The 13,065-nt window shown below is 39.8% G+C and overlaps 1 protein-coding gene across 2 annotated transcripts in view; it reads left to right on the top strand.

The window, feature by feature from the left end:
• LOC143277192 (NAD(P) transhydrogenase, mitochondrial-like) overlaps positions 1-13,065 on the top strand; it is a 62,320-nt gene that overhangs the window by 21,733 nt on the left and 27,522 nt on the right. For both annotated transcript variants that reach the window (XM_076581969.1, XM_076581970.1), the window contains exons 7-10: positions 2,679-2,883; positions 5,457-5,524; positions 10,796-10,970; positions 12,949-13,020. In XM_076581969.1, coding sequence (XP_076438084.1) covers positions 2,679-2,883; positions 5,457-5,524; positions 10,796-10,970; positions 12,949-13,020 — 520 coding nt within the window. The remainder of the gene's footprint in view (positions 1-2,678; positions 2,884-5,456; positions 5,525-10,795; positions 10,971-12,948; positions 13,021-13,065) is intronic.

Raw genomic sequence — 13,065 nt, 5'->3', positions numbered from 1 at the left:
AAATGCAGTTTGCATATAATTTGGCTTCTTTTTTTATTTTTTTGTGCCCATCCCAGAGGTGCAATATTGTTTTAAACAAGATGATTGGAAAGAACTGAATTTTTCCTATTTTTATGCCTAATTTGGTGTCAACTGACAAAGTATTTGCAGAAAAAATGTCAATGTTAAAGTTTACCACGGACACACAGACACACACACACACACACACACACACACACACACACACACACACACACACACACACAGACAATGGAACACCGGGTTAAAACATAGACACACTTTGTTTACACAAGTGAGTCAAAAATGAGGAAGAGTACAAGATAAATGACTCACTACCACAAAGGGTATTCATAGTGTCATTTTGGACATTTGGAAAATTTAGTATCATCAAATAAGAGAAAAACAGCTTTCTGATGGTACTAAGATATGATACAACTTTATTGTCTGTAAATGCACAGAAATTTGTTTTTTTGGCTTGAGTACATATAACATCAAATACAATCACTTTTAGAACATGAACATTCATGAAAATATGCAACACGATTGCTAAAGTAATAAAAATTTATGTTAACTATGTCAGAAAAATCACATGTCATTGACATTATAAGCTTAACATATTTACAGCGCATCACTCAAAAACATGTAGGATTCTAGGCATATGATAACGTGTTACAACAGCTTTCTGAATAAAATAGAGATCTCATAAGAATATGTCATATATCTCATTAATTGGATGATAAATTGATAGATAAATAAATGTAAATAATGCTTTTGTTAACATAAAACATTACTTTGATTACACATACTTAACCGTGTGACATCAATGTTACATACACACACACACACACACACACACACACACACACACACACACACACACACACACACACACAATGCATACATACATTTTAACATACATGTGTATCTAACAGCTACCATAACACATACGCACACATAGCCAGGCACAAACTTACATAAACACACGCACACACAATACACATTCATATATATGCATGTTACTAGTAATGTACACATACATATGTTTAAACACATAGTCAAGCACAGCTAACGCAAAGGAAGTGAACTTATTGCTGAGGGAAAAGGTGAGTTTTGAGACGAGATTTAAAAGATGCGAGGGAATCGGAAGGACGGAGGTTATCAGGGAGCTTGTTCCATATCTTTGGCGATCGAAAAGAAAACAATCTGTGTCCATAGGTCTTACTTCTGACGTGAGGTATCCTCAGAAGTCGAGTATCAGAGGAAGAATAGAGCTGGCAAGACGGAGTATAGATATGGATGAGTTCAGAAAGACTCATGTACGAAAAATTATGTGTTACTTTGATCTGAGAATATTATTTCGGTTGGATTAAATCTGTTGCATTGTGAATGAAAAACACCAGCAAAACAATAATTCACTCCTGTTTTCGGAAATGAACCAACCTGTTTATGGCCTTTGTGCCAGTAGGCTGTATGTATTTCACACTTCAACTAATTTTGACGGAGAAAACACACAGGCATGCATGTGGGCCCACACACTCGTGCGCACACATACGCATGAATGCTTACAAATGAACACCCCTACTCCATACTCAAACAGGCACACACACAGACAAAAAACTAAACACAAACACACACACACACACACACAAACAAAACAAACAAAAAACATGCATGAAATGTATTGTAGACTTTTTTTGACTCACTTGTGTAAACAAAGTGAGTATGTTTTAACCCGGTGTTCGGTTGTCTGTGTGTGTGTCTGTGTGTCCGTGGTAAACTTTAACATTGCCATTTTCTCTGCAAATACTTTGTCAGTTGACACCAAATTAGGCATAAAAATAGGAAAAATTCAGTTCTTTCCAATCATCTTGTTTAAAACAATATTGCACCTCTGGGATGGGCACAAAAAAATAAAAAATGAAGCCTAATTATATGCAAACTGCATTTACTGTTATATTTATATTTTTTGTATTCTCTAAACTTGGCACTTTGATCTAATATTCTGACCCAACAACAAGAGCAGTCATTATTATCATTTTTGTTCAAACAGGAACTTCTTTTGCTAAGCATGGAAGTTTTATTTATTTTGCAAATGTTTTGGTGCAGATAGTAAAAAAGGGAAATTACTCAGTAATTAATGCTAGGGGACTTAATTCGAATCTGGTTAGGCCTTTTTTCTTTTCTTTTCTTTCTTTCTTTTTTTTTTTTTTTTTTTTTTTTTTTTTAATGCAAAGCTTTATAATAACAAATGCAGAACACATTTTAACGATTAGATTTTTTTAAAAGTGTATCACAAGTGAGTCTTGAAGGCCTTGCCTCTCTTGTTTTTTAAGGTTTTTAAACTTGACCCTGAGAAACTGTCAAATGACTCTTGATTTTTAGACAAATGGTCATAGCGACTTGGATGTCAGGCCTGTGGGGAATCACTAAAGAGGAAAAGAAAGAAACAGAACAGCCACTTTAAGACTAAAAGCATGAGTGGGAGTACTTCTCTGTTGTACTGACCTCTTTATTGGTGCTTTAGCGATTTTTTTTTTTTTTTTTTTTTTTTTTGTAATGATAATGCAGACGCTGGGGCCCACCTAAAAGCTTTTCAGTGTAACAAAGATCAGTCACTGCCACCTATGCTGAAGTTCAAGAAACTCCACACTATCCTTGATACCAGATGTATGCTGCAGGAAATGGTGGAGAGCATGAAGCCGGGATCAGTCATTGTGGATCTGGCAGCAGAGGCTGGAGGCAATGTGGCCACCACCAAACCTGGGGAGTTGTCAGTGCACAAAGATGTGATCCATGTTGGGTACACAGACCTGCCCTCTCGTCTGCCTACCCAGTCCTCCACACTCTATGCCAATAACATCTCCAAGCTGCTCCTGTCTTTTGGTCAGTCTTTTAGTGTTGGATTATTATAATTCATGTAGAGCATGAGTTAGAGTGTTAAAGGGATTTCCCTTCTGGCATTTTTGCTATTTTTTGTCCCCTTATTTTACTTTGTTTTAGTATTAACCCCTTTGCTGCCTGGGAAATAAGCTATTTCCCAGATTCCCACCCCCAAACAGGTATATATTCTGTGGGGGGTTTTTACTGGACAGAGACCCATAAAGTTATTTTTCTGAAAGGTAACTGAATAAAGAATACAAAAGACGTGATATTTTCCAGTTTTGCATTTTTGCAAAGACGTGCAATTGTTTTGAAATCAGTGGGGGGGTTTTGTCAGATTTTCAAGTTGCTCATTACAGACATTTGTCTGGTCACATGTACAGCAATATTTTCTGGACACATGAATTATAACTGCACACACAAATTATACTCAACCCCCCACAATAAAATAAAAAGAGAGAGAGAGAGAGAGAGACATATCATTCAGTGTGACTGCTCAAAGTGATAACATAGATGTGATTGTCCACTATTTCATTTCAAACACATTTGTATTTGTCCATGCTGATAGTCTGGAGTACATTTTTCTGCCTGCCTGGATTTGCCTGTACCTCTTGGAGTGTCTGCTGTACACACAAATTGGTTTCCTCAACAAATTTCTGAATTAGATTATCATCTACAAAAAGGTCAATGCAGTCTGTGCTGTGTGGGTCTTTTTTTTCCCCAGTCCACCATCACCAATAAAGTCAAGAATAACAGGCTGAATGTTGTTTGCTGGTCCTTCATTGATCCTGTCGAACACACTGCGACTATGCCTATTCCTTCACCCCCCTCCTCTTCCCCCTCTCTGACCTGCTACAGTTTGTCCAATGCTCTCACCCTGCTTCTGCCTCTACCCCTGTGTTGGCTTAGTGCCAAGAGTGTCGCTCCCACTGCTGCTATTCCGTCAGTCATGTGGTCGGAGTCTCTGTTCAGCATTACTCACTGTCAATCAAGCTTATCACTCCCTTCCCCTTCTGTCGTATCATCTGATAAAAGTTCATTGTTGTCTTCTTTTTAAGTCATCTCTCAATTCTTTCTGGACATCCGCTAAAGAAAGCAATTTTTATTGTGTAGATACACCTCAATCGCAGAGCTTGGGCAGATTGTTGCCATTTTGCTGAGCGTGCTATGAGCGAGTCAAAACATGGCCAGTAACCCAGTCAAATCGTTCAACTTAGGACTACCTCATATAGATGGGCTTTCTGGCTATCAATAGAATATAGAAGGATTCCCCAAGCAAAAGCTACCAGTGTTTTTGTCAGTAAACTCGATATAAATCGGGGAATAATCTGAATATTTCTGTGACAACTTATCTTGTTGCTATGGTAGGGCTGAACTGACGAGTTATCTTGGCGGCCAAGCAGCCTAGGGGTTAAGACAAGCACTTCAGTTAAGCGGCCCCTGGACCCCTGACAGCATACCATAGTATTACAATACATCAGTCACTCCCACCCATGAGACAGGAAGTAATGCTGTACTGTTTCTCTAAAAGAAAGTGTGTGTGTGTGCACACTTTAGTCTGGTTTTTGGAATTAATTTAAATCACTTCATTTAATCATGAATCTCCTTGAGTTGTTCTCATTTGGTTCCCTTTCCAGTACTACATTTTGATACTTTCACACTTTGCGCTGTATGTGTGTGGTTTTGTGTACGTGGGTGATCTTGTGTGTGGAACTGCTGTAAAATGAGGGATAAGTGACTTCCTCTGCAAACATTTCCGGTCTTTATAAGGAAATAATTATACTGTTAATTTAGGAGGCACAGATACATTAGTCTTTCTGTTTTCCTTCTCATTCTTGTTTCTCCTCTGTGAGTGATGTTATTGTATGTTGTTTATTTTTATTTTTCCATGGCGTTAACTTCTGGTCCCACAGGACTTGTTGATTAGGGTGAGGTAGACCTTTGTAACATTAACATTATGCTTTGCTTAAGGCAGAGCCATTATTTTTGTGGAGACATCGGCTATTTATAATTATAAACTTCGGATACAAAAATTGGACAGATGATGCGTTACAGACAAAGATGTGGATTATTTTGTTGATTGAAAAGGATTCATGAAGGTTAGAAAAGGTTTTTATTAATGTATTTTTTATTAGATGAAAAAAAATACGTGTCTTAAGTCATTAAATAGTCTATAGAAATAATCCAGGTTTATGAAAGTTTTAAATTTTGGCTCTTTTTATTAGAAAAACATTTCTGTCAATGATACTTGAAAAAAAATCATTTATGTCAGTGATTGACAAAGAACAGCAGCAAAATGGGTTGGTGTTAAAGATTTATTTTTTTCAATGTTTTTAAAAGTTGGTGTTTTTTTGTGTGTTTTTTTTTTTAAAGATATTTAAAACCGGTATAAACCCTGGATGGGAACAGTGAGGAGGATACATCAATTCACCATGTTTTGTGTGTGTGCATGTATGTGTGAATTTTTTCTAGGATATTTAAAATTGCCTAATAAAGTCCTACCTGTCTGAGATACATGACCATGAAAAAACAACTCCTCTCTTACCCCACCCGTATCCCTTTCTGTCTGTGTTCAGGTGAGAAAGACCACTACTACCTGGACATGGAAGATGAAGTGGTCCGTGGGTCCATCATTCTGCAAGATGTAAGTCTGGTATCTTTTGTTTGTTCATCCTCTTTTTTGTCCATTGGTTTAAAAACAAAAACAAAAACAAACAAAAAAAAAACCTGCCAAATCTCCACTGCTTGTGGTGTCTTAGCTAGTTCCTCCAGGTATTCTCATTCAGTTCTTTTTGAGCCGTTCTGTGCCATGTCCCTAGGTCTTCCTCACACACTCTCTGTCTGGTGTCTAGCAAGGAGATGCTGTTGGTGGCAATTTAAAAACATGTCCCATCCAACACCATCCTCTTTGCTTGATCTCAGTAATGATATCCAGTATGGAGGTTCTTTTCTGATTCAGACTTGAAAAACTGTTTTCCCACGATCTCTTGAAATGCGTGCAGCATTATTCCAGTCACCAAATGCTGATTTTTAGCATAAACTAAAAAATTGGTCTCATGATTGATCTCAGCAGTTTCAAACTCTTTAGTATTCATATATCACACATATCCAGTTCATGCCACCTTGGCATTGTTGAGCATTTTGAGAAATCCAGCATGGCTACCAAGATGTTAGCCTGAATCTTAAAAAATAGTCCAGAAACACTCTTTCTAATACAGAATGCTACTTTTGTAACAGACTGCCCAGAAAATGTTGTGTAGAAGTCATGTGGCTTTTCATTTTCTGTCTTATGTATGTTCACTTTTCAAAGATGGCCACCAATATTGTGGCCAAAAGAAAAAACGATAACAGGTTTTACCTTCTGCCCTCGACTACCACTGCTTGACGTTGGCCGGAGAGGAAGTTTTTTTATCCAGTTATTGACCTTGCCTTTTTGCGACACTCCATAGTGGTGAAGTTTATGGATCAGGAGGCTGTGATTCACCTTATCAAAAGCCTTTGCGAAGTCCAGCACTATAATGCCTGTCTGCTTCCCTCTCTCGGTGTTGTCGGACAGTTCCTCGGTCACATCCAGCAGTTGCGTCTCGCAGGATCTTTTCTTACGAAAGCTATGCTGTTGTGGACATAGTATGTCATTCTGCTCGAGGTGGTTCCATGAGAGTGCTGACTACAATGTGCTCCAAGATCTTGCAGGGCACACTTGTTAACGAGACTGGTCTGTAGTTGGCTGGGTCATAGTGCTCTCCCTTCTTGAAGATTGGTGTTACGAGAGCATTTTTCCAGTCTGATGGTATTTCGCCTGTCGAGATGGCGGATTGGTAGATGGTTGTCAGTATCGGGGCCACTTCCTCTGCCAACTCCCTCAGGACGCAGGGGCTGATGCCATCCGGTCTGCTTGCCTTATGCGGGTTCTGGGTTTGCAGGAGCTTCTTGACTCCGTCAGAGGTTATAGTGATATCTCCTAGTTCAGTGTAGCTGCCTGTTGACATCATGCATTTCTGCTGAAATTCTGTCTCTGTGAATGTTTTTCCTTCACTAAAGACAGAGTGGAATTGTGCATTGAGAGTCTCTGCTTTCTGTTTGGCATCCACTACCAGTCGGCCGTTGACTTTAAGGGGGGCGACTCCAACTTTCGCTGTGCGCTGATGTTTGATCAGCGTCCAGAAGCATTTGCAGCTCTGTCTTCCCTCCTCGTCCTCAGTCAGTGTTTGGTTAATGTACTTCCAGTATGCACGTCTGGTTTTGCGCTGAATATCTCGCTGTAGCTGGTGGAACTTGGCCCGCATGTCGTCACATCCAAGTTTCTTCATCAGCCGGTAGGCCCAGTCCCTCTGGTTGATCAGGTTTTTCAGATATGGGGTGATCCAGGGCTTGCTGGCTTTTCCTCCTCCAGTGATGACTTTGTGTGGGATGAATTTCTTCACTGCTTTGGTGAGAGTTGTTTTAAACTTTGACCACAGTGTTTCGGTCGAGAGGCTCTCGGTTTCCCCCTCAATTTCTTGTTGGTGGTCATGCAAAACAGTCCTGATACTGTCCCTGTCTGCCTTGTTATAGAGTGGGATGTGCCGTTGTACTTGCTTGGGCTTGGGGGCACTAACAGCTACTTCACAGTATACCATGTCATGGTCTGAAAGACCGGGCATTGTTTCCATGCGTGGAATGAGGTGCGGGCTGTTTGTGCAGATCAAGTCTAGAGTGTTCTCTAGTCTGGTGGGTACAGTCACAATCTGTTCCAATCCATGATCTTGGAGAAGATCTGCGAACATGTTGTGGAGCTAAACATAGTGTGTTCCCAGTTTTAGCACCATCTGTTGCCAGTCCCATCCTGGTAGGTTCACATCTCCTCCAATCAAGATGTGGGCATTTGTCATTGACTCTGCTCTGTTGAGTGACTCCCTGAACTCCATCAAGCTGTCTTTATCCGTGGTCTTGTTGTGGTAGTATAAGCAGAAATGTAGAGCTTTCCTGCCTTGCGCTGGGCTCTCACCCATACCATCTCACACTTTGTGGCCAGTTCTGGAATGAGGTGGCTTGACAGGTTATTGCACACGGTGACAAGGACACCTCCTCCCTCTCTATTCCTGTCCATACGGAACACCAGGTAGAAATCTGAGAGAATCTCTGAATCAAGAATCTGTGTGTCTAACCAGGTTTCTGTAGCCAGGATGATGTCTGGCTTCACACTGTCCAGGAAATAAAGTGTTTCTGCTGGTTTTCCTCTCATGGATTGGAAGTTTATGTTTACAACACGCAGGGGTCTGTGCTTCCACTTATCTTGCTGGTTTGCTCTGGTGGGTGTGGATGCATGATGAGGGGCAAAATTTGCTTTAGTCAGTGTAGAGCAAGATGAAATGCCAGATGAATCTTGAGTCTGGGACCCAGACACACCAGGCCAGTCCACATGCAAGTCAAAGACTGTTTGACTATTCAGATTGCCGCAAATTGCACAGTACCAGTGTGTGTTCTCATCATGTAGGTTTTCATATGACTGTCCAAACTTTGGCATCGTGCGTGAAACCAAAAGCCACAAGTTTCGCATTCTACACCTTTGTCCTCCCAAGTGACTTTGACATCACATGTTCCACAAGGGTTGTGTGAGGTGTCTGCTGGGCCATTTGGCATAGGGCCAGGGTTTGGTTCTGGTGCATGTGATTCTGCCAGAAGTATCAAAGCTAAGTACAGTAACACAAGTTTTTTCCTGTACATCACTGGTTTGGTACACAGGTTCGCATGTTTTGAAGAGGCCAAGAACACGGTGCTCGTACCAAATGTATAGAAGATGAGTTTGTAGCCAAACTGAATGTCATCCAAACAGGAAAACACTTCTTTCAGTCTCGTAGCATCATGATCATAAGTCTTTTGCAGAAGCAAAGTCAACACTAAAAGAAACGAGGCAAGGTTGTACTGTAACATACCTGCTGCAGCATTTGTACGTAATGCAGGTTGAAACCAAGCACGCTACATGAACACTGGGTTGTCCAGAGTCTGTAGAGTTGCATTATTTTCTTGGATTCCACCAAAACACTGCTGCATCGTTGACATCGTGAAACCGGAAGCTTAGAATTGAAGGGGTGTGCACGCTGTTGGATGATGATAAATCACGGTGGAGGGGCCAAAACGGAGGGAATTTACCACACATCAGTTTTTTTCGAAAGGAGAGATCGTTGAAAAATATGTAGAACAAGGGGAACGCTAATTTGTCCTGAACATTTTCAGAAAACAATATAAAAAAAAAATTTCCGGGAGTCAGGTGGATGAGCTCCGAACTCTGTGCATGCGCAGACCCTTTCCGGTCTTCTGGTCTGAATGAGGATTGGTGACAAAAATAGGTTGCAGATATTTTGACCCTCAACCAATTAGTACAATAGATGTATCAAATAAAAGATCATGTTCTCTACTTTTCATGGGCTGATTTTCATTTTGACACCTTTTTGTTCATTTTTTTTATAATGTGGCCCAAAATTTACCTTATGTTTTGATGCTTTACTGCCTTTTCCAAATGAAATTAATCTTTTCCATTGAATCCACTGTTAAAACTTCATTCTTTCCTCTTTATAATGACATACAAAATGACCCAGAAGCATTTGAGGCACAACATCTGTTTAATGGAAAAGTGGGGACCCCGCATGTTTTGATGAGTTTCATCCCACTGATCCAACTAGATCTACGTTTAGATCAGTGGTTTCAGTGTTTTGCTTCATAGAAGTCTTGTCGTAGAGCTCTATGCAGTTCTGGTTTTGCTCTGTTATTAGACCAAATATTAAAGTCTGTTGTTTGAATTTGGTTCCTTTTTTAAAAAAAATTTTCTTTTTAAGATATTGAAGAAAAAAATGCATGTTTCAGTCACATTAGTCAAATCAGAAGTGGCTTTTCGAGTGATGACAAGTAGCAGTAGAATGATTCAGATTAGGGGAAAAAATCAAAACCTTTAATGGAAACCAAGGTAATTTGCATTGAGGCAAGTGTGACACTGTGAAGTCAGAGGGAGAGCCTTACAATTGCTCATAACAAAAGGATGCTCACATTTACATATGCTGGAATGCATCTTCACACATGGTCACAATCACATATGCTTACACATTTACACATCATAGTCCTGCATGTCTGTTTGTGATGTGTGCAGCCCTTTTTTCTTGCATGTCAGTTTTGGAATATCAAAATTTTAAAGACCATTTTGAAGTGGGTACTCTCAGTCTGACTGCTCTTATCAGTAATTGCTTTCATTTTCCACGTGTTTTTGTAAGCTTGTCTATATATCTGTATCTAATCCAAACCAAAATATTTTGGTTTTTGTGGGGGTTTTGGTTTTTCAGATGTTACACTGCATGTTCACATTTCCATATATTTGGCAAGTGGATATATATTTTTTTTAAGTTAGAAAAACATTGCTTGTTCTTATACTAATGTCATGATCATTAGAAACATGATCCGCCTCCCCATACCCCCTCCCCCCCAAAAAAAATAAGAGTAACATGTACTTGCAATCAAGTTGCTGTTACCTTGTTACCTTATCAGGAGTGATATAATCCTGGTGATCACATGTTGTCATTATCAGGAGTGATGTAAATCTCATGATCATGTTATCGTGATCACAAGTGATGCATTTTAATCCTGATGATTATGTGTTATCACTGTCACAAGTGATGTATTATAATCGCAATGATCACATTTTATCACTATCAGGAGTGTTCTATTGTAATCATGATCACATGTTGTCACTATCATGAGTGACGTAATCACGATTACATGTTGTGATTATCACAAGTGATGTAATCATGATTACATGTGAATATCTTGAGTGATGTAATCATGATTACGTGTTGTGAATGTCAGGAGCGATGCAACATGATCACACTTCACCATAACAAATGATGTATTATGTATTATAATCCTGATCACACCCATGCTCCAACAGGGCAAGCTGATGTGGCCCCCACCACCACCCAAGGTGGATCCCAGTGCGCCCCCAGCCCAGGCTGCTGCCGCTGCCGCTCCTGCTGCTGTCAAGGAGCCCCCTCCTCCCCCCAACTACTTCAATATCACCCTGAAGGACTCCCTCATGTACACTGCTGGTCTGGGGTCCGCTGTGGGTCAGTTCTTAATTTTTGTGTTGTTGGTTCAACAGTGTTATGGTTTTGTTGTTTGTTCAACAGTGTTATGGTTTTGTGTTGTTGGTTCAACAGTGCTGTGGTTTTGTTGTTGGTTCAACAGTGTTATGGTTTTGTTGTTGGTTCAACAGTGTTATGGTTTTGCGTTGTTTGTTCAACAGTGTTATGGTTTTGTGTTGTTGGTTCAACAGTGCTGTGGTTTTGTTGTTTGTCAACAGTGTTAAGGTTTTGTGTTGTTTGTTCAACAGTGCTGTGGTTTTGTTGTTTGTCAACAGTGTTAAGGTTTTGTGTTGTTGGTTCAACAGTGTTAGGGTTTTGTTGTTTGTCAACAGTGTTAAGGTTTTGTGTTGTTGGTTCAACAGTGCTGTGGTTTTGTGTTGTTGGTTCAACAGTGTTAAGGTTTTGTGTTGTTGGTTCAACAGTGCTGTGGTTTTGTTGTTTGTCAACAGTGTTAAGATTTTGTGTTGTTGGTTCAACAGTGTTAAGGTTTTGTGTTGTTGGTTCAACAGTGCTGTGGTTTTGTTGTTTGTCAACAGTGTTAAGGTTTTGTGTTGTTGGTTCAACAGTGCTGTGGTTTTGTGTTGTTGGTTCAACAGTGTTAAGGTTTTGTGTTGTTGGTTCAACAGTGTTGTGGTTTTGTGTTGTTGGTTCAACAGTGCTGTGGTTTTGTGTTGTTGGTTCAAAAGTGTTGTGGTTTTGTGTTGTTGGTTCAACAGTGCTGTGGTTTTGTTGTTTGTCAACAGTGTTAAGGTTTTGTGTTGTTGGTTCAACAGTGTTTGGCTTTTTTGTGGTGTTTGTTCAACAGTGCTGTGGTTTTGTGTTGTTGGCTCAACAGTGTTAAGGTTTTGTGTTGTTGGTTCAACAGTGCTATGGTTTTGTGTTGTTGGTTCAACAGTGCTGTGGTTTTGTGTTGTTGGTTCAACAGTGTTAGGGTTTTGTGTTGTTTGTTCAACAGTGTTAAGGTTTTGTGTTGTTGGTTCAACAGTGCTGTGGTTTTGTGTTGTTGGTTCAACAGTGTTAGGGTTTTGTGTTGTTGGTTCAACAGTGCTATGGTTTTGTTGTTGGTTCAACACTGCTGTGGTTTTGTGTTGTTGGTTCAACAGTGTTAGGGTTTTGTGTTGTTTGTTCAACAGTGTTAAGGTTTTGTGTTGTTGGTTCAACAGTGTTAAGGTTTTGTGTTGTTTGTTCAACAGTGTTAAGGTTTTGTGTTGTTGGTTCAACAGTGTTAGGGTTTTGTGTGGTTGGTTTGACAGTGCTGTGGTTTTGTGTGGTTGGTTCGACAGTGCTGTGGTTTTGTGTTGGTTGATTTGACATAGTTATGGTTTTGTGTTGTTGGTTCAACAGTGTTAGGGTTTTGTGTTGGTTGATTCCATAGTGTTATGGTATTCCTCTCTTGAAAAGAATAAATTGTGTGTGTTTATTGTAAGTATGCACACATGTATAGATGTTGATTTCTTCAAATTAGTATTGGCACTTCTGTATTTTTTAGTATGATCTAGTGTTCGTTTTTTCTAAAAGCAATATCATGTGTGGATCACTTTCTGTGTCTCAGGATTGTGTGTATAAAATTCTGCATTGTCTGTCCATAATTGTATAAATAACAACGGGCACATCATCTGAGTGGTTAAAGCCTTGGACTTCAATTTGAGAGTCCCAGTTTCGAATCACGGCCTGGTGGGTAAAGGGTGAAGATTTTTTCAGATCTCCCAGGTCAATAGATGTGTAGAACTGCTAGTTCCTGAATCCCCTTCATTTGTATTCGCATGCAAAAGATCATTTACGCATATTTAAAGATCCAGTAATCCATGTCAGTGTTTGGTGGGTTATGGAAACAAGAACATAACCAGCATGCACCTCACCGAAAATGGAGTATGGGCTGCGTTCATGGCAGGGTTGAGATATGCACAAGATTTTTTTCCTTTCATCGAATGTAAGAAAAACCATATTCACTTCTATGCAGGTCTGGGTATGGTCTCCCCTAATCCTGCCTTCACGTCCATGGTGACTGTCTTTGGTCTGGCTGGCATTGTGGGTAAGTTTCCAGTTCTCTGTTTCATCATGTCAGACTATGCTAGTA

This window comes from Babylonia areolata, chromosome 33, assembly GCF_041734735.1.
Source record: "Babylonia areolata isolate BAREFJ2019XMU chromosome 33, ASM4173473v1, whole genome shotgun sequence".
In the NCBI taxonomy this organism is placed as follows: Eukaryota; Metazoa; Mollusca; class Gastropoda; order Neogastropoda; family Buccinidae; genus Babylonia; species Babylonia areolata.
The sequence above is the reverse complement of the archived record's forward strand: the minus strand, read 5'-3'. Positions and strand labels throughout refer to the sequence as shown.